The sequence below is a fragment of the Labeo rohita genome, chromosome 13, assembly GCF_022985175.1.
Source record: "Labeo rohita strain BAU-BD-2019 chromosome 13, IGBB_LRoh.1.0, whole genome shotgun sequence".
Classification (NCBI taxonomy): domain Eukaryota; kingdom Metazoa; phylum Chordata; class Actinopteri; order Cypriniformes; family Cyprinidae; genus Labeo; species Labeo rohita.
Window position 1 is genome coordinate 2,519,898 of NC_066881.1, and position 21,320 is coordinate 2,541,217.

Sequence of the window (21,320 nt, forward strand, 5' to 3'; positions counted from 1 at the left end):
AAATATCACATGGTCCTAAGTATTCAGACCCTTTGCTGTGACACTCATATATTTAACTCAGGTGCTGTCCATTTCTTCTGATCATCCTTGAGATGGTTCTACACCTTCATTTGAGTCCAGCTGTGTTTGATTATATAAGACCTTACAGCTCACAGTGCATGTCAGACCAAATGAGAATCATGAGGTCAAAGGAACTGCCTGAAGAGCTCAGAGACAGAATTGTGGCAAGGCACAGATCTGGCCAAGGTTACAAAAAAATTTCTGCTGCACAGGTTCCTAAGAGCACAGTGGCCTCCATAATCCTTAAATGGAAGACGTTTGGGACGACCAGAACCCTTCCTAGAGCTGGCCGTCCGGCCAAACTAAGCTATCGGGGGAGAAGAGCCTTGGTGAGAGAGGTAAAGAAGAACCCAAAGATCACTGTGGCTGAGCTCCACAGATGCAGTCGGGAGATGGGAGAAAGTTGTAGAAAGTCAACCATCACTGCAGCCCTCCACCAGTCGGGGCTTTATGGCAGAGTGGCCCAACGGAAGCCTCTCCTCAGTGCAAGACACATGAAAGCCCGCATGGAGTTTGCTAAAAAAAACACCTGAAGGACTCCTAGATGGTGAGAAATAAGATTCTCTGGTCTAATGAGACCAAGATAGAACTTTTTGGCCTTAATTCTAAGCGGTATGTGTGGAGAAAACCACATCATCTGGACATCATCTGTCCAATACAGTCCCAACAGTGAAGCATGGTGGTGGCAGCATCATGCTGTGGGGATGTTTTTCAGCTGCAGGGACAGGACGACTGGTTGCAATCGAGGGAGAGATGAATGCGGCCAAGTACAGGGATATCCTGGACGAAAACCTTCTCCAGAGTGCTCAGGACCTCAGACTGGGCCGAAGGTTTACCTTCCAACAAGACAATGACCCTAAGCACACAGCTAAAATAACGAAGGAGTGGCTTCACAACAACTCCGTGACTGTTCTTGAATGGCCCAGCCAGAGCCCTGACTTAAACCCAATTGAGCATCTCTGGAGAGACCTAAAAATGGCTGTCCACCAACGTTTACCATCCAACCTGACAGAACTGGAGAGGATCTGCAAGGAGGAATGGCAGCGGATCCCCAAATCCAGGTGTGAAAAACTTGTTGCATCTTTCCCAAAAAGACTCATGGCTGTATTAGATCAAAAGGGTGCTTCTACTAAATACTGAGCAAAGGGTCTGAATACTTTGGACCATGTGATATTTCAGTTTTTCTTTTTTAATAAATCTGCGAAAATGTCAACAATTCTGTGTTTTTCTGTCAATATGGGGTGCTGTGTGTACATTAATGAGGAAAAAGGGGGTCTGAATACTTTCTGTACCCACTATATATATATATATATATATATATTTTTTTTTTTTTTTTTTTTGTTTGTTTGTTTGTTTTTTTTTTTTTCCCTTATTTTTGTGAGACAGATTTATGAAGTGTTCTATTTTTGTCATTGAGGTGTGTAATTTCTGTGGTTCCAAACAGACTTGCAGAAATACACTCATGCTTGTCTTTTGGTATGAGGTGTTTGTGCTGATATGCTGTATAGGTTTTCACCAAACTTGGCGCTGTGCATTATGGCCAGACATCTCCACTTCGGTCTCATCTGTTCAAAGGACATTATTCTAGAAGACTTGTGTTTTGTTCAGATGCAACTTTGCAGACCTAAACTGTGCTGCAATGTTTTTTTTTTTTTTTTTTTTTTTTTTTTTTTAGATAGAAGAGGTTTTTCTTCTGCCAAGCCTTCCAAACATGCCATTTTTGTCCTATATTTTTCTAATGATATTGTCATGAACTTTATGTTAACCGAGGCCTGTAGAGTCTGATCTTGGGGTCATCTGGGACGTCTTTTCTGGGACGTCCAATCCTGGAAGGAGAGGTGTCTGTTTTATATGTCTTCCACTTGTGAATAAACTTCAAATTGTATCAGATTGATGGCAGGAACAGTTGTTTCTCTAAGATGACTGCTGATGTCTTACCTCTTTGGCATTGTGTTAACACACACCTGAAGGCTCCAGACCAGCAAACTGCCAAAGCTTATGCTTTTATAGAGGTGCTCAGACTTGCTGATGATCAATTAATCAAATGTATTTCATTAGCAGTGCTTGACTGTTATTACCCTCTAAATTCCAATGTTAGCAGTAGGGGGGTCCTAACTTTGTCACACATGGCTTTTCCATTTTGGCATTATTTTTGTTCAGTAAATAATGATACAGTGCAGTTTGTCATTTGTTGTTGTTCATCTGAGGTTTTATTTTCGAAATTTTAAGACCAGCCAAGGATTTTTTTTTAATGATGTCCTGATACAGAAAACCATGGAATTCAATAGGGTGTCCTAACTTTTTCACATGACTGTAACTTCGGTTGTCTCATAAGTTGACATATCAATCCACTAAAGCATTCACGCGCATTCATCTTGTAAAATATGGAGGCTCTGACAGGATTTGAAGGCATTTTATAATCACATTCGGCATGCAAAATATCTGCAATGCCCTACAGTGAGCAAAACAAAAATAGTTTGTTGTGGTGGATTTTAGCATTTACTCAAAAATTCTGTTGCACCTTTGTGCGTTACAGGTGTGTATTGAGACATACATATCGAGTTGTCATCAGCGCAGTATCAACACAGCAGTCAGGGCTACCCTCAGTCAGATTCTTGGAGATCTCACCCTACAACTGCGTCATAGACAAGAAAACACAGTGAGTCATGTTTCACAACAGTTTCACAGAGCTTTATTAAACACAAGCACATGTCTATACTCTGTTATTACACCGCTCTAGTGATTGGTCAATGGTGGCATTCTGTAGTCAAATATATAATAAGTAATAGATAATAAATAATATTCATAACTCAAAACAAGATTTATTGTTTTTTTTTTTTTTACAAAGTGCAGTACTGTTGTATTTCCTGCAAAAGTTCCCAATTTCTCTTGTGACTATTTCATTTTTTTCTTTTTTTCAGACTTCTCATAGAATGTTTAAAAATGAACTGATGTTATGAAAATGTCTGGTTGAATTTGTACAGGGTGTTGATGGTGAGGAACGTTGCATACCTGTCCACCAGCGCAAAGGTACACTAAAACAATAAGCCATGAAAGCATGTTTAGGTTTCCAGCATGGCTCATCCGTCGAACTAGCAGTTGCATAATTATTGTTTTATTGATAAACCACAACAATTTTTATACCTCAACTAGTATATAACATTTACTGATGATAGCAGCTGCCACTGATTTTAGCTCTGCTAATATTATGGCTCTGTTCTAAAATCTGCTTATTAGGTATGTGTCTCATTAAGCTTTTTCTGAGAGGATCCCTTTTTCACCAGTCATATTCCTCACAAGCATATTGCTAAGATATGAACACAGTAATTTATTAAAGGAGAAGTCCACTTCCAGAACAAAGATTCACATATAATGTACTCACCCCCTTGTCATCCAAGATGTTCATGTCTTTCTGTATTCAGTCGTAAAGAAATTATGTTTTTTGAGGAAAACATTTCAGCATTTTTCTCCATATGATGGACTGATATGGTGCCCTGATTTTGAACTTCCAAAATGCAGTTTAAATGCGACTTCAAACGATCACAAATGCGGTTGTAAACGAGCCAAGGAAGAAGGGTCTAATCTAGCGAAACAGTCAGTTATTTTATTTTAAAAAATACAATTTAAATACTTTTTAATCTCAAACACTCGCCTTGCCTTTCTGTTCCTGAACTTTGTGTATTCCGGCTCAAGTTAGGGTATGTCGAAAAGCCCCAATCGTATTTTCTCCCTCAACTACAAAAATCATTTCAAAATCATCCTAAATCGCTGCAGAAGAACCAACCCAGTCTTTTCAAAGTGAACATGCAAAGAAGATCAAACACCCTTAACAAAAAAGGTAAAACAGCGATATAGGATGATTTTGAAGTTGAAGGAGAACATGAGATGAGAGTTTTTTGACATACCCTAACTGTCATGAACCGGAACAAATACAGTTCAGGCAGAGCGAGACAAGACGAGCATTTGACATTAAAAAGTCTATACATTTTATTATATTTATGATCATTTCGCTAGATTAGACCCTTCTTCCTTGGCTGGGATTGTTTACAACCGCATTTGGGATCGTTTGAAGCCGCATTTAAACTGCATTTTGGAAGTTCAAATTCGGGGCACCATAGAAGTCCACTATATGGAAAAAAAATCCTTTACGACTGAAGAAAGAAAGACATGAATATCTTGGATGACAAGGGGTGAGTACATTATCTGTCCATTTTTGTTCGGGAAGTGGAACCTTTAAGTATAAAAATACATCACTGATGAGATATAGAGCTCATTAGGTACAGTTCTTGAGTGTTTCACATACAGAGTCAGATTTATAATTAATATTCACAATTTTTGTTTGAGTGCAGTAAGGAAGGGAATGATTGGCTAAGGTGTTTGCATACAGTAGTGATTTAATTGCTTGCTTACAGTTTTTATGTAGCATTTTCTAAAAGTTATGTATATCTTTATGCATGTTTTCAGATCTGTCTCCCACTACTGATGCACTGTATGAAGATGTTGTTATGGTGCTCACTGTTTTCTGTGACAAACTGGAGTCTGTCTCAAAGTAAGCTTTACATATCGTCAACTTGTTGTAGGGTCATTATTATCAGACTAGTATTAGTGATTATTATTATTAGTGCCATTTATTCAGATTAGCATCAAGTCAGGCGTGTCCAGTCCTGCTTCTGGAGGGACACTGTCTTGCAGTTTATCTGCAAACTAGGGACAGTTGCTCTCCAGGAGCAGGAATGGATGCCCCTGCTCTAAGTATTGTAGAAACATCTGGAAAAAGGCATGAATGATGTCTCAAGTCACATGTGTTGTTGAAGAGAGGTGTGCTAATACTTTTCCAGTCTGTTTTATATATTTTCTTGATGAACAAAAAAGTGCAAAGAAATTCTGTTAATTTCAAGGAGTATAGAAGGCATTAAAGGAGGAACAAAAATAATATCTATAGGGACCAAGAAGACTTGGGCTCAGCCATCCAAAATGATAAAATGTTAAAAATCACTCATTCCACCGTAAACTTCATAGCAAGGACATTAGCATTGTGACATTAGGTTTCAAACACCTCACATATAAAGTATAAAAATAAAGTATAGTTTATACAGACTTAGAGCAAGAACTCAAAAAGTCAATCAGAATATGCCTAGTTTCTTGATTATATAGTATGTGAAAAACAGTATGTGAAATGAGTTGTATGTCCGAATCAGAGTATAAAACAGTGGGTGAAAAGTACCCCCGATGTCCTATACTTACACCAAGATTCTAAAGTGAGCATTCAGTGGACACTTTACTATACCTTGAAGCCACGGTAGAGGAGTTGGGAATAGCAGTAAAGTGACGGCATAGGTCACATGACAAAGCCAACATGGTGGATGTAGTATATTCTGATTTAGTTTAATTAATTCATATTGTGCACATTCATAATATAAAAAAATATGTTTTTAATGGTCCTGAAGTTTTTTGCTTACTCAGGGGGTATGTGATTTCAGATGTGTATCTAGTGTTTTAATGTGTGTGTGTGTATGTTTTCTTTAGTGAAAACCAGCTGCTGCAGCTGTTGTACCTGGAGTGTATTCTGTCCATGGTGAGCAGCTGTCCTCCCACAATGCACCTGCATCGTAATTTCGCTGACCTCATCTGGTGAGATATGTCTTTGTTCTCTTTGCACATTGTTTAAATCAAGGGTCCTGCACATTACGTAGTTGAGAGTAGCTCAACTTAGGGACAAGTGCTATTATTTTAATTAAATGTAAAATTATAATGTTATTTCAATTTTAGTTTTGTTTAAAAAACATGTTGATATTGTGTGTATCGAAATGAAACTTTTTTTCCTTTGACATGTTCAAAATTAAATGGAAATACTTTAATAACTACCATTTATTCTATGGTGTAATGTAATGTCCTATGGTGTGACACACATAAAAGAACCACAGATTTTATCTCAAAATATCAAAAAAAAAAAAAAAAAAAAAACCCAGGTGAGTATTGCAGTAGGGGAGATAGAAATAGTACTCATCTTAAAATGGTATAATTTTCAGCAGTTATGAACAGATGATAGCAAGGTTTGTTTTGTTGTCAAAGTTTGTCTTAAAATTGTTCATGGGGAAAATATTATTGTAATTATAATTTCATATTACATAAATAACACTATATGTGACCCTGGACCTTAAAAACAGTCATAAGGGTCCGTTTTTTTAATTGGGATAGGACAATATTTGGCCGAGATACAACTATTTGAAAATCTGGAATCTGAGGGTGCAGAAAATCATTATATTGAGAAAACTGCCTTTAAAGTTGTCCAAATGAAGTTCTTAGCAATGCATATTAGTAATCAAAAATTAAGTTTTGATATATTTAGAGTAGGAAATTTACCAAATGTCTTCATGGAATGTGATCTTTACTTATAGTTTTTTTCAACTGCTTACACACAAAATCATTTCTTGTCACAATTTCTGAAACCTGACATTCAAACACCAGAACCACACACCAAATCTGCAAAACCATACACTAATTCTCGACCTTTGACTCTTCAATTTCATAAAACTCTTTTTGCAAAACACAACACACAAAAATCTAACAGGAATTATCTTGATTTCCTTTTTTAAACACAACCAGTCAAAATGCCGAACTAATTCATCAGTGCCTCACACTAACACCTCATTTGTGCAAACACTCATTGCTTTACTTAACACAAACCAATCATGGCTTTAGAATAGGCCTTGGAATAATCACCTTTTTCAAAATTATGTTTGGTTTCTGTCCATCTACACATGGTTGATATACACTACCAGTCAAAAGTTTTGAACAGTAAGGTTTTTAATGTTTTTTTTTTTTATTATTATTATTATTTTTTTTTATAATTCTCTTCTGCTTACCAAGCCTGTATTTATGTGATCCAAAATACAGCAAAAGCAGTAATATTGTAAAATATTTTTACTATTTAAAATAACTGCTTTATAGTTTAATATATTTTATATTTGTAATATATACAAAAAGCTAAATTTACAGCATCATTACTCCAGTCTTCAGTGTCACATGATGCTTCAGCAATCATTCTAGTATGCTGTTCAAGAAACATTTATTATTATTATAAATATGTAAAACAGTTGAGTACATTTCTTTGAATCAAAAGACATAAAGATCAGCACTGGATCAGCATTTGAAATAAAAAGCTTTTGTAACATTATACACTATTCAATAGCTTGGAGTCAGTATTTTTATTTTACTGGGGAAAGAAATTATTGATATTAATAATTTTATTTAAAGATGCTTTAAACTGATCAAAAGTAAGAATAAAGACATTTATAATGTTACAAAAGATTTCTATTTCAGATAAATGCTGTTCTTTTGAACTTTCTATTCATCAAAGAAACCTAAAAAATATTCCACTGATCTGTTTTCAATATAATAATAATAATAATAATAATAAATGTTTTTAGCAGCAAATACGAATATTATAATGATTTCTGAAGGATCATGTGACTGGAGTAATTATGCTAAAAATTTGCTTTGAAATCACAGGAATAAATTACAGTTTAAAATATATTTAAATATAAAACCGTTATTTTAAATAGTAAAAATAATTTTAAAAATGTACTGTATTTGCTGTACTTTGGATCAAATAAATGCAGGCTTGGTGAGCAGAAGAGACTTCTTTAAAAAAAAAACTTTTGACTGGGAGTGTATTTCTTTTCTTTCGTACTGTGTAATACTTTATTCACAACCACAAATGCTTACAGTAAAAAAAATAAATCTTGGTTTCAATCTTGCTTTCTTGTTTACTGTGAATCTTTCAACATCTCTCTGCCAATTACTTTCAATCTTGTACAGAAATGTACATAGGGACTCAGAGCTTTAGGTTTTGAATAACTGTGTGTATATGATATAGCCAAAAATATATTAAGGCAAAGGTGTTTGCAGCATATGACAAATGTTTGCTTTTGAAATGTGTACTTCATTTTGCAAGAGATGTAAGGCATTTTGCATTTTGTGTGTGCAATTCTTGGATTTGTGTGTAAAGTGAAAAATAGAGGCAACGTTTTGAAAAAACTGTAATTTCCTAATGATTTTAGTATAAAAGACAAATCGTTAATTTTGACAAACAAACAAACAAGCAAAAACAATGAGAGAATTGACAAAGTTAGTGACCCTTTATATTTTCTGAAAGTTCAGACTTCACACTACATATGTGTGATCCTGGACCAAAAAAACAGTCATATACTGAAACCATACTTTTTTTTTTTTTAATTGAGATTTATGCATTATCTGAAAGCTGAATAAATAAGCTGATGTATGGTTTGTTAGGATATGACAATATTTGACCGAGATATAAATATTTGAATATCTGGAATCTGAGGGTGCAAAAAAAAATTTAAATATTGAGAAAATTGCCTTTAAATTTGTCCAGATTAAGTTCTTAATAATGCATATTACTAATCAAAAATTAAGTTTTGATATATGTACAGTAGGAATTTTGCTGAATATATTCATGGAACATGATCTTTACTTAATTTCCTAATGATTTTTGGCATAAAAGAAAAATCTATAATTTTGACCAATATAATGTATTGTTGGCTATTGCTACAAATATACCCATGCTACTTAAGACTGGTTTTGTGGTCCAGGGTCAAATATACGCATTTTTTCTTTAAAAAAAGTCTTTTACAAGAAAGCATTTTTACTGCCTATATGTCAACTAACCATTTCCCAAGTATGTAATATCCAATAAACAATGTTATTTTAATCTGGGTTACTTTGGTCTTACAAAGTGATTATTGTGATTCTGGAAAAACATGCTGCAATTATACATCATCAGTGTGTACTGTCTACACACAGGAAGCAGTTGTGTCCAACTTTGGTGGTGATTATGGGAAACCCAGCAAGTGATAAAACCATCACCTCAGCCCATGGTGGGCAATCCCAGGACTCAGATGCGGCACAAGGAACAGCGGTCTTGGATCAAGGCCGGGGTTCTGGCTGCTCATCGAGTGCTCCCGTCATGATTGGACCAGTCGTTCGCACCATCTGCTATGTGGCAGCAGAGTTAGTCCGTCTGGTGGGATGTGTCGAGTCCATGAAACCTGTTTTGCAGTCCCTGTACCACCGTATTCTGCTCTACCCACCCCCCCAGCACAGAGTGGAGGCCATCAAGATTATGAAGGAGGTGAGATCTTCACGAACACAGAGTGTTCTACTTCTAAACTACGTCATACTACTTCCAGTGTAACATCTCTTCCTCAAGTACTCAGGATTTTCTGTTCTAAGAAACATGCTGTTACTCCCCTCGCCCCATAGATTGTGGGAAGCCCGCAGCGCTTGTTTGACCTGGCCGGCCCATGCGTCATTGAGCCTGAGACGAGAAAGAGGTCTTTCTCAAAAAGGAAGTCACATCTTGATCTTCTCAAACTGTGAGCATGATATTTTGTTTCTTATAATTCATGCTGCACAGACATATGGTGACCAACACAGACAATCACCAGATTACAGTATGTCACTTCTTAGACATTCCATGAACTGACCAACTCCATCAGACAACGACAGAGGTAACACACCAATCTGAAAAACACGGATGATCGTGTCTATTGGCATCTGTCTGTGCAGTTTGAATTAGCCTTAAACGCTTGTCTTAAGTCTGTCGGCACTGTTCATTAATAAGCAGATTGTACCAGTTAATGCATATTTCCTATTTTCTCAGGGTAATGGATGGTATAACGGAAGCATGCATGAAGGGCGGGATTGAGGCCTGCTACTCTTCTGTCTCCTGTGCTTGTGCCCTATTGGGTGCTTTAGATGAGCTCAGTCAGGGGCGTGGCCTGCAGCAAGACCAGTCCCGCATGCTGCTGCGGCGACTGGATGAGCTTAAGGAAGGGGTGGAGTCTATGCGTGAGTCTGTAGAACTCAACGAAGCTGACTTCCGTTGGCAGCGGCGTGTGCTTTCTTCTGAGAACGCCGCCTGGGAGACGAGCATTACTGAACGCAGCCCTGACATCAGCATCAGCGTCACCACCGACACAGGCCAGACCACTTTGGAGGGGGACGTGGGTCAGACCACTCTGGAAGGGGAAATGGGCCATACCACTCCAGAGGACTGTGGGGAGGAACCGCGCCTACCGTCACCTTCTACCTGTGGGGCCGCAGCAGGAGCTCGCCCTGACCTACCAGAATGTGTACGAGACAGTGGAGCCACAGAGGCCCCGTCCAGTACGGCCCCTCCGGATGTAGTGCAGCGCAGTCACGGCCTGGCCTACCCTGACATCACCAACTTCCTGTCTGTCGAGTCTCGGACACGCTCGCATGGCTCACGCTACAGCGAAAGTAACTTCAGTGCGGACGAGCAGGAGCTGTCCCGAACAGAGTTTGATTCATGCGACCAGTACTCCATGGCTGCAGAAAAGGACTCGGGACGCTCCGACGTCTCCGATATGGGTTCTGATAACTGCTCTCTTGCTGACGAGGAACAGACGCCACGGGACTGTCCCGGGCACCGTACGCTACGGACAGCTGCTCTGTCCCTAAAACTGCTGAAGAATCAGGAGGCAGACCAACGTAGCGCCCGGCTCTTTGTGCAGTCTCTAGCTGCTCTGCTGCCACGGCTGCTGGGACTGCACAGCACCACGGATGTAGACGTGTCCCTGCAGAATTTCTCATCCACCTTCTGTTCCGGACTGCAAGCAGGTAACTTGATGAATGCTGTATACAAGATTGATAATATGATATGCAAGAAAGGAAATGATATACACACATTTGTTAAAGCAATTTTTAAAATGATATTCACTGTTAACACAAATAATCTCAAAGTGGCCCCAAAAAAAAAAAAAAATTATATATATATATATATATATAATTTTTTTCAACCAGGCTAATTTATGGAGAAACCATTTAGTGAATTCCCTATTAATTCACCCAAATTGAAAAATTATATCATCATTTACTCATTGTTCTTTATAACTTTTTTATTTTTTTCTATTTTTTTTTTGTTTTTTTGTTTGTTATTCTGTCTCTTACTATTAAAATAAACCTACTATTAAAATTGTAAACTGATAATTTCTTTGTCAAATGAGCAAATGTACAAAATCAGCAGGGGTCAAATAATTTCTCTCCACTGTACATAGTGCACATTGGGTAAATGGAAGCTCCAGTGTGCGTTTGACCTGTGAGAACCAGTGAGAAGATGTTTGTATATCCGCACTTGAAGTTAATGTGATGTTACTCTGTGGTTTTATAGGTGGGGTTCATTCTCCAGGTTTCGAGGGCAGTGAAAACCTTAGTTGTCAGGCTCTGATGAATGCAGACGGATTGTACCTGGTTTCCTATTATGCTCTACTGCTCAACCTCAAACTGTGCTGCTGTGACTACTACCACAGAAAACCCACATGTGCTCTAGTGTCTTTGGTATTCCTGCATTATTTTACCATAAACTTGTACCATTGATTTACCAGCCCATGCAATCTGATGGTGATGCTGAATGAGCTGCGTCTATATGTGCAGAAAGAGTTTGTGCGTCAGATCCAGAGCAGTGGCGTTCTGGTGGTTCTGTCACAGGCCTGGATCGAGGAGCTCTATAACCAGGTGTTGGAGAGAAACCTGCTGGGAGAGGCAGGATACTGGGGCTCAGCCGAGGAGCAGTCCTTACCTCTCATCACCATGCTCACTGGTAATACTTCTTTGTGTCAGATGAGCAATTATTGGTATAAATCTGTCGTGTGAAGAAATAAATGTATAAAATATATGTCTTATTGAAATATTGAAAATATATGTCCTGTCAGTCCTGTTTGAAAATATTCAAAAGTGAGCCCAGCTATACAGACCAATTGTTTTAAAGATGATACCACTGATACCACATTAAAATCTATGATTCAAAGCTTAATTTAAACCTGTACATAACCCAAAAGTTTCTTCAAGAAACATTTAATATCACACACTATTTCTCAGCCACTAATCAAAACAGTTTACAGTTTTTTACAGTTGTTAGGACACATTTCTCAGTACTTAAGTCAGCTTGGCATAGCATTTAATTTCACATTCAAAATGCACTAAAACTACCTAAATATTTCATATATGTCACAAATCAACTAACAAACACACTTTGTCACTCATAAAACACTGACCCAAAAAACACTAACAACACTCAATTCACTACAGAATATGTTACAGAATTAATGTTTGCATTAAAATACAAAATTATTACTAAGCTTCCTCTTTTTGTGTAGATGGTAATAAAACTAAAAAAACTAACACTTGTGTAGGTTTTCAACTATATCAGATTGCTCTGATTGCATTTTTTTATATTCAGAATATTTTAATATGGCATTACTGTGGAAATATAATACATTTCTGTGTTATTTATTTATGTATGTATGTTATTAGGCTTAACAGTTTTGTAAAGAGTATGTAAATAGGTGCAAACTGACTTGTGGGTACACAGAGTTTTGCCATTGTTTTTGTGAGAAAATCATTTAATTTGAATGACGTAGTTATTGAATGCACTTTGTGCCAAAGCAATGATAAATGATACACAGTTTAGCCCACATAGACTGATGTTGTGCTGTGAAGAGTTTTGAAAATGTGACCTAAGTATTAAGAAATGTATCCTAGTGATTTGTAAAAAAATTGTAAGATAACATCCTTAAGGCATGAATTCACCAGCCGGACAATAACCAAATATTTCTTAGCTACGCACAGATACAGAATTACAACAGTCACAAGTTAAAGTTTAGGGCTGTTAATGCAGGCATCCTCCTAGATGAGAGAAGGCGTTGTTTTCATAGAGTGCGTGTTGTCACATCTCTCGGGGTTTGTCAACAGTCCCAACGACTCAGCTCTCTGTTGATTTAATTGCTATGCTGACCACATGTATTTTGAAATAGCAAACATAAAGCCACATATTAACACTGCTTTCAGAGGCAGGAAGGCATCAAGGCAGCATGAATGTATCCTTTCGCTGCCTTCGATTTCGCACAATCCCGTGCGTCATATAGCCTATAGAAATAAAGATATTCTGTTAAAATTACTTGTTACTTTATAATAGATGAGATCTTGACCATGATATACTTTATGAATAGTAAAAAAAAAAAAACGTAACCAATAATGTTTGTAATAATATTATTATATTATTAGTAGTATATTGTAAATATTATTCTTATTTACAAGCTCATTTGAGCCCTTTAACATTTTTATAAAATACTAAGTATTATTGTTCTGCAGTAATACTTGCATCAGTGCTTTTAATTTTTTAAGCAAAAAATATTCTGCTTAAATTCTCAGTCTTCTTCTCTGACGCACACACCTTCGGCAGGCAATGACATCGAGGTCTTTATGTATTATTAAAGCATTTGTACATAACTGTATAAGATTGTTTTTCTCCAAAATCTAAAGCTTAACCATTAGGTAACCTAGTAACGGAGTTGCCTTCGCAGCCTTTGAAGTCATTGCCTAAGGCAACGAGGCAGCAAATCAGCTGACTAGGGTTTCAGACACAGCCATTGTATTTCACAAAAGTACTGATCCTTAGCCATGTTGATTGTGTACACGTTGACATGTTTCTTTATCTGCACACCTCAAAGGGACAATTACAATCACTCTGGGTAAAGATTCTCCAAGAATTGCATATATTTAAGTTTATAACCTCAATAACCTCAAGTTGCTCTAGGACCTTTAGATAAATACGCCGACTAAATGATTATTCACAAATAAGAAATATGTACTGTATTTCTTTCTTTCCCATCCTTTGCTTTATCAGATATTGATGGACTGGGCAGCAGCGCTATCGGTGGTCAGCTGATCAGAAAGGCCTCAACAAAGTCACCCTTTATCTGCGACAAGAATGGCAGTGACAACTTGGTGGCAGGTACTGTGCAAGAAACTCTGCTTATCCACACACATATTTGCAAAGAGGTTTCTTTGCCAGCTCTCAGCTCTTTGACGCATATTTACATAGGAACGGTCTGACCAGGTAACCTTTTCATTGTTGTTCGTGAAGTTCATCTGGTTCCTGGCTGATGTGGATAGCATTGTCTGTAATCAGCCTAAATGAACAGTGACATTATGTTTAATTACTGAGGTGGCAGACAAGAAGACAACAAGTTTTATACTTGCTAGGTTGAGCTGGAGGTGGTATTCTTTCATGCAGACAGAGATGTCTACCAGGCTAGCTGAAATCCATGCAGACGCTGTGGGATCCTCTTTCTGTAATAACAAGATGAGCTGCATATTGTCGGGGTTGCAGTGGTTGGAAAATCCATTTGCCTAGTGTGCCAGTTGTGTATTACAAAATGAAGAGGGGGCCAAGTACCAAACCCTGAGGTGCTCTGGTGGTTAGTTGATGTGACACTTAGACACTTAGACACTCTGACACTAAGTGAAGAATCTACTTCTGAGGACTCAAACTAATGCGATTTTTAGATGTCGAGTATGGAGAGGGAAGACAAGAGGAGGTAATGATTTGCTGTGTATTATGCAACAATAAAAATCCAGTAGAATGCATATGCATAATCTTCAGTGACAGATAGCAAGGCAGTCTCTGCTGAAGAATTGACTGATTGCAGTCTAGCTTGTTATTCTCTGACCATGAAGGGTCAGAGGGAAATGTCTTGAATAATTTGTGATAATCTGAATTGACAACATAGGATCAAGCTGTCATTCTCTCATTGTGGCTTCATTCTTGACAGGTGTGGTATTTGCCCGCTATATCCTGACCGGCTGCTGGAAGAACCTGATCGATACGCTGTCCACACCACTTACCGGGCGCATGGCGGGAAGCTCTAGGGGTCTTGCCTTCATTCTTGGAGCAGAGGGAGTTAAAGAGCAAACTCAGAGGGAGAGAGACACCATCTGCCTCAGCCTGGATGGTCTACGCAAGGCTGCAGCTCTCAGTTGTGCTCTGGGTAACATCACGTATCATTCCTTTCACCTTGTTCATTTTTATTACAGTTCACTTATACTGTTCCCTCACACAGTAAACTTTTGTATACGCTCCATCGTAGTGGAGGATGGGACATTAATGGAAATGGTATGTCTCTTGGGTCACTTAGGTGTGGCGGCCAACTGTGCCTCAGCACTTGCCCAGATGGCAGCAGCATCATGTGTTCAGGAGGAGAAAGAGGAGAAGGAAATGGGGGAGACTGGAGATGCCATTGCTCAAGGTATTCAAACATATTTCACTTTGCATCACTCTATTCAGTCATGTGTCATGGGATGCACTGATATCATACTGGTACTGCATCCATTACTGTTCTCTGACAGATCATATGCAGCATATGTTTCATACTGTAAATTATGTTACGTAAACATTTCAGTGCCAGTATTCATACCTGCATAGAGCTGCTGTTGCACAGAGTGAATGAGCACACACAAAAGCATTTATGGGAAAGGAAAGGGAACGTAATTGTTTTGATCTGAAACAAATTTGTATTACATCCATTCCAGTTAATTACATCCTTACAAGTTCTCATAACATCATTAGTGACATAATGAAAATATGTCAGACCCAACGTATTGTTTACTTTAACAAAAGATGGCATATTTTGTTATATGGTTCCTTGGTGATCAACTATTTGCATTTGTTATTGATTAGATGAATAGAGGAGTTAAACAGCTGAGTAAAGCTTTCAACTTTCTAGCTTCAGCTCTTCAGTTCAGACTCTGCTGTACTTATGTTTAATCACCTTAGGTGAACTTGAATTTGTCTGTGTTGTAGTTAAGCAGCGCGTTGAACAGAAACTTGAACAGATGGGCCGCTGTCAGGGCGTGAGGCTGCACACGGCCCATGTGCTGTGCATGGATGCTATACTCAATGTGGGGCTAGAAATGGGCAGCCATAACCACGATTGCTGGCCTCACGTCTTCAGGTACACCTCTGTTCATTCTTTGGGAACCATGGTGTGATCATACTGTCAAATCTTTATTAAAGTAAGTAAAATACTTTTTGGACTGTCACTAGATGAAAATAATTCATCATGATAACTCATTAATTGTTTCAGGGCTCTACACTTACTTTTCTTTTCAGGAGCACCATCTAATCAATAATCAAAAAATCTGATCAAAAATTAGCCTTTCAGTTATGAGGTGATATTTGACTTCTTAAAGTGATTTACAGGGGAATTTTGTTTTTACCTTTGTAATGACTTTTTTCTGACTTTATTAAAAGTGTGTCATCTTGCATCATCTTTTATGTCAATTTTATTTTATAAGCTTTTTAAAATTTCTAAATTTCTAAATAAGAATAAGTTACCAGTCAAATAAAATAAGTATTAACAAAATTAATTTGTACTACAAAGATGGCACAAGAACACAAAAGTGGCTTGTAAGTGTATTTTCCAATGTTTAATGAGGCTCAGAGGTGCCATGAGTGCAATCAAATTCATAAATTCATGTTGAGATTAATGTTTTAAATATAAAATTTTGAATACAGAAATATTAAAATTATGTAAATAACTGAAAAGATACTTTAAAATGAAACTAAATCTTCCAGTAGGTGGCGGCAAGTCACTGATTTAATTACTGAATCATATCTTTCATTTGATTCGTTCGAACGGCTGATTCATTCAGGAATAAAACAAGTGACTGTCTTTATGAATGGGAAATGAAATCATTAACTCACTAGATTAGTTTAAAAATGCACATTCAGTCATAAAGGAAACAACACTGTTTTGACGATGAAATAGAGCAAAATCAGGCAATAGTGTTATAGTCAGACAATGTAAGTGGCTCCCCTCAGTACAGACACAAATATGCTGATCGGGTCAGTCGCGCTGATGCTCCTAAATATTCTTTCATTGTCGCACGCAGTAGTTTTCAATCGCAAATGCACTGTAGAGCCCTGTGTTTGCAAGTATTGAGGATTGCTGAAATTTGACTTTTAAAATATACATTTTCTATTCAAAATCCTGAAGTGCATTTAATTCTTCTCATTAAAGATGTATTTCACTGTTAGTTGTGTTCTACTTTTAGTAATTAATTAGTTGCTAGAACTAACAATTAACGAATTATCTTAAAATTTGAAAATGATTTTAAAAGGAACAGCACGTTCAACACTTTGTGATTTGCAGAGCTTGAACCTTCCTTTTTTATGTTGTATAAAATTGCATTCTACATATTTAATAAAATGAAAAATTTGCATTAGTAGTTAATGTTTAAACATATTTGCATTTGAAATTTAAATACAATTTCTTTCTGTCTGTTTTTTTTGTTTTTTTGTTTTTTTTGTTTGTTCAAAAACACACTGAGTTTGTTTTAATATTCCTCAGAGTGATTGAGTATGTGAGTTCACTGGAACACACACACTTCAGTGACGGCGGCTCCCAGCCTCCCATCACCATCACACAGGCGCAGCAGGCCGTGGCGGTGGATCTGGAGCTGGAGTTGAGCGGAGAGGCCAGTCCGGAGCTTGAACTGGGCCTCAGCCATCCAGTTATCCAACCACTTTCCATCCAGGAACTCTTAAGAGAAAGCAGTCGCGGTAAAGGATTGGACCTGCGGGGAGGAAGTCTTCTCACGGGCACCAGTGCTGCCAAAGCCGTCTGCACACTTTCCACACAAGCTGACAGGTACCAGGCTTATATAAGATATTTATTTCACTGTCTGCATCTTCCCACCTGTTGGAATTCAGTTGTAATTCATCTGCTGTTTTGTTTTAATTTGTGTCCACCTAAAAGTAATAAGCATTGATTATTTCATGTGAATATCTTACAAAGTGGAATATGTAGTTCTGTTTGTGATTTATCTAGTTAATCCTTTTTTTTTTTCCTTTTTTTTTTTCAAACAAAACTCCAAATACCTTTTGAAACATTTGACTTCTAACCGGGGTTATGTTGAAAATGACCACTAGGGGGACCTGTAAGGTCATGATTTGGTAGGCTTTTCTTTCCTTTTATTTGGTCCATCCAGTGCTCTGTTAGGGCAAGTAAATATAGCATCTTTTTAAAAATCGATAAAGAAAAATAAAAGTGTAGGAGTTAAAATCAGTGTGCACATCGTGCTACGTTTTTTAAAGTGATTTTTATCAGTCCTGTCCTTTAAGTTCACTTAATAGTAATAAATGATATGACATGATAAATGACATATGACATGATAAATGACATGATATGCAGCCATTGTTAACATAATTATAAGAAGAACACAAACACATTTTTTTACACCTGTCTGCATTGCACGGTATCCGTTACACATTGTTCCTGTGTATTAATGTCAATATTTATGACTGCTGACTGTCTGATGACTTGACTCTTGGTAATGTATTTGCAGTCCATGTGTTTGTCTTTGCAAGACACGATCTTCAATCGCACTATAGCACCAAGACTTTACTCTTAAATATGTGTTATGCCCAATGGGCAGAAACATAATCTGCGGTTTCTAGAGTGAACATTTCATCCACATCAGAAGCCAAGCAAATTTTACTTTACTTTCTGTAAATTTAGTTTGACACAGATGTGAAAGACAAGTTGGAAACCTCAATTATGTGCTCTGATGTGATCAATGCGGCTTGTATTTATAGTGAATTATAACATGGCTGTAACACTGTATTAACCAACCAGTTTTCAGTACTAGAACTATTTGTTGTCCATTAGCGTACAGTGCACTGCACAGCATAAATAAGTACACCCCCTCTGAAAAAATATGTATTTTCTTAATGATCACTAGTGTAATTCGTGGAAAGATAGCAAAATTTAAATGTATTAAACATGTATGTAATAAAAACAATAAAATATATGCCAGTATTTTCTGTAAAATAAGTAAATTACACAATTTTGCTGAAATGAAGTATTGCAGAAATGAGTACACCCTAGATTTAATTAAGCAAATGTATAATATTCTAGTACTTAGTATGTCCTCCAGAACTCCAAGTATACTGCTCTGACACTTCTTGGCACTGAGTGTACAAGTTCATGACAAATTTAAAAGCACTAAATGCCCTGGTCTTTAGTGGGGAGTGTTGCTCAGCTTGTCTCCCACAGAATCCCCCACTGCTCAAAAGCATTAAGATTTTCACACTTAAAACAATACGTTGGTATTCCTCTTGTACCACTGTCCTCTTTTGTGCTTAGTAATAAGTCACCTGGCAGTTTTCTCCCAAGTGGTTTCGTTGTTTCCAGCATTAAGTCTGAGTATGATTCAGTGGGCTATACAACAATTTTAATTGTCAGGAAATTACTTGTCTTTAAAAGTTTTGGTTCAATTCACATACCTGTTGGATAAAAAACTAGCCTTAAACCTAAATATGTAAACCTTAAATGTTTTCTTTTTAGTTTTATTTAGTAACTTTCATGAGGGTGTACTAATTTTTGCAACCCAGCATTTTATCACTTTGATAATAAAATCTTATTTTGCTGAATAATTTTGACAGTCTTCTTTGGTAATTGTTCAGGCAGCCTTGTTGGAACATTATATCTCAGAAGAACCCTAACATGTCTTCTAAGCAAAGAGTAAATGCTGAATTTGTTATGGTTTAGAGGGGGTGAACTCATTTATGCTGTGCACTGTGCCGCATTGTATATGTATCCATTTGTCCATTACTATTGTTCTTACATGTCAGCTTAAACATGCAGCTGATGTGTGTGTGTCCTGCAGGCTGTTTGAGGATGCAGTGAGTAAACTCAACCTCGTGGCTCTTGTGGGTTTCCTGCATCAGCTCAGAAAAGCTTCACAGTCTCAACTCTTTGATTCGGTCACAGAAACTGGAGACTATTCCTTAGCCATGCCAGGTACCCAAAGACTACATTTTCCACTGACAGAATACTTTTTTAAACATAATATTCACATAATATTTAGTCTGAAATCCTGAAGTCTGGATTTTCTAAAGGTTATGCAGATTATTTAATCAACGCTTGAAACATTTAGACTATTTTAAGAGTCCTTTTTTTCTTTCCTTCGCCTCATTTGGTTTTCATTACAGGGGAGGCAAAGTCAACCCAGGACAAGCGTAGTGCCCTCCACCTCTTCCGGCTGGGAGAGGCCATGCTTCGCATTGTAAAGAACAAGAGTAGACCGCTGCTGCACATGATGAGAGCCTGGAGTGTGGTGGCGCCCCACCTGGTAGAGGTATAAACAGACAAACCCCTCATGTGGCCAGTATATTCTGTCACCATTACTGTTTCATTGCCTTTTGTGTATTGTGACTCATAGCTTGTAACAGACTATAACAGATTATTCTTTTTTTATTCTTGTTCCTACAGGCTGCCTGTCATAAGGAGCGACATGTGTCCCAGAAGGCTGTGTCCTTTATCCATGATGTTTTGATGGAGGTTCTGAGCAGCTGGGCAGAGCTGCCACACTTTCATTTTAATGAAGCTCTCTTCAGGCCTTTTGAGCACATCATGCAGCTGGAGCTCTGTGATGAAGACGTCCAAGATCAGGTCTGACATTCTGAACGATGATGCAGTCAAGCTGAAGGGTGGTTTAAACAGAGCCTTGTTCAAACAAACCTGTCTCAGTGCTACGTATTTTGTTTATATTAAACTCTATAGTTAGTAAATTGCATTGTCTTGTGCATCTGTCTGTTGTGGTGCAGGTGATAACATCCATTGGAGAGCTAGTGGAGATGTGTTCAGCTCAGATCCAGTCCGGCTGGAGACCACTGTTCAGTGCTCTCCGAACTGTGCATGGAAACAAAACAGATATGAAGGATTACCTGATAGGAGAATATTCTATGGGTCTGTGAAATTTATTGTATTGTTAGTTGTTTGTGCAATTTTTTTTCTCTCTGATTATGTTTATATAGGATGCATTAATGCAAAACATGCAATATAGAGATTTTACCACACAGCCTCTCGTGGCTTATTGCTTTCATAGCAATAAGCATCAATAAAATAATATTTCTTTAACATAAAATAGTTAACATATTCCTATAGCATATATAAACTAAAACAACAAGTGAAATATTTAAAAAGACACAAGTCTTTAACAAATAAATAGTTACATTTATTTTAATTGAATAGATAATTATTTAGTTAGGTAATAGTGTTCATTAGTGTAATTGTAGACTGCCAAGCAACACAGCAACTTTAAGGGAACCCTGGGTATTAAGACTTGTATGTCTTAATATAATGTAAATGATGTCTCTTACCAAAACTCTTACTGAAATATGTAGTAGAAAACACATGAAAGTGTCACATCGCTTACATCGTTTGTTGCTCTTAGACTCAGAATTAAAACCAAAAGCCGCACAATGTGGCATCATGTTAGAATTTTATATTCTGAATGTTGTTGCAGTAAAAATAGCACCAAAATAATGGTGCCCCCCCCCCCCCCCCCTTGGGTTTTCTACTATATACTTC

At 37.4% G+C, this 21,320-nt stretch overlaps 1 protein-coding gene across 1 annotated transcript in view; it reads left to right on the top strand.

Annotated features, from left to right (window-relative positions):
* arfgef3 (ARFGEF family member 3) overlaps positions 1-21,320 on the top strand; it is a 50,108-nt gene that overhangs the window by 9,504 nt on the left and 19,284 nt on the right. Inside the window, exons 6-23 of the mRNA XM_051126740.1 lie at positions 2,597-2,719; positions 3,045-3,090; positions 4,525-4,609; positions 5,587-5,691; positions 8,887-9,214; positions 9,346-9,458; positions 9,746-10,725; positions 11,276-11,442; positions 11,539-11,704; positions 13,790-13,897; positions 14,718-14,933; positions 15,081-15,191; positions 15,746-15,896; positions 17,295-17,594; positions 19,615-19,748; positions 19,940-20,085; positions 20,220-20,399; positions 20,555-20,696. Of these exons, the coding sequence (XP_050982697.1) occupies positions 2,597-2,719; positions 3,045-3,090; positions 4,525-4,609; positions 5,587-5,691; positions 8,887-9,214; positions 9,346-9,458; positions 9,746-10,725; positions 11,276-11,442; positions 11,539-11,704; positions 13,790-13,897; positions 14,718-14,933; positions 15,081-15,191; positions 15,746-15,896; positions 17,295-17,594; positions 19,615-19,748; positions 19,940-20,085; positions 20,220-20,399; positions 20,555-20,696 (3,601 nt within the window). The remainder of the gene's footprint in view (positions 1-2,596; positions 2,720-3,044; positions 3,091-4,524; positions 4,610-5,586; positions 5,692-8,886; positions 9,215-9,345; positions 9,459-9,745; positions 10,726-11,275; positions 11,443-11,538; positions 11,705-13,789; positions 13,898-14,717; positions 14,934-15,080; positions 15,192-15,745; positions 15,897-17,294; positions 17,595-19,614; positions 19,749-19,939; positions 20,086-20,219; positions 20,400-20,554; positions 20,697-21,320) is intronic.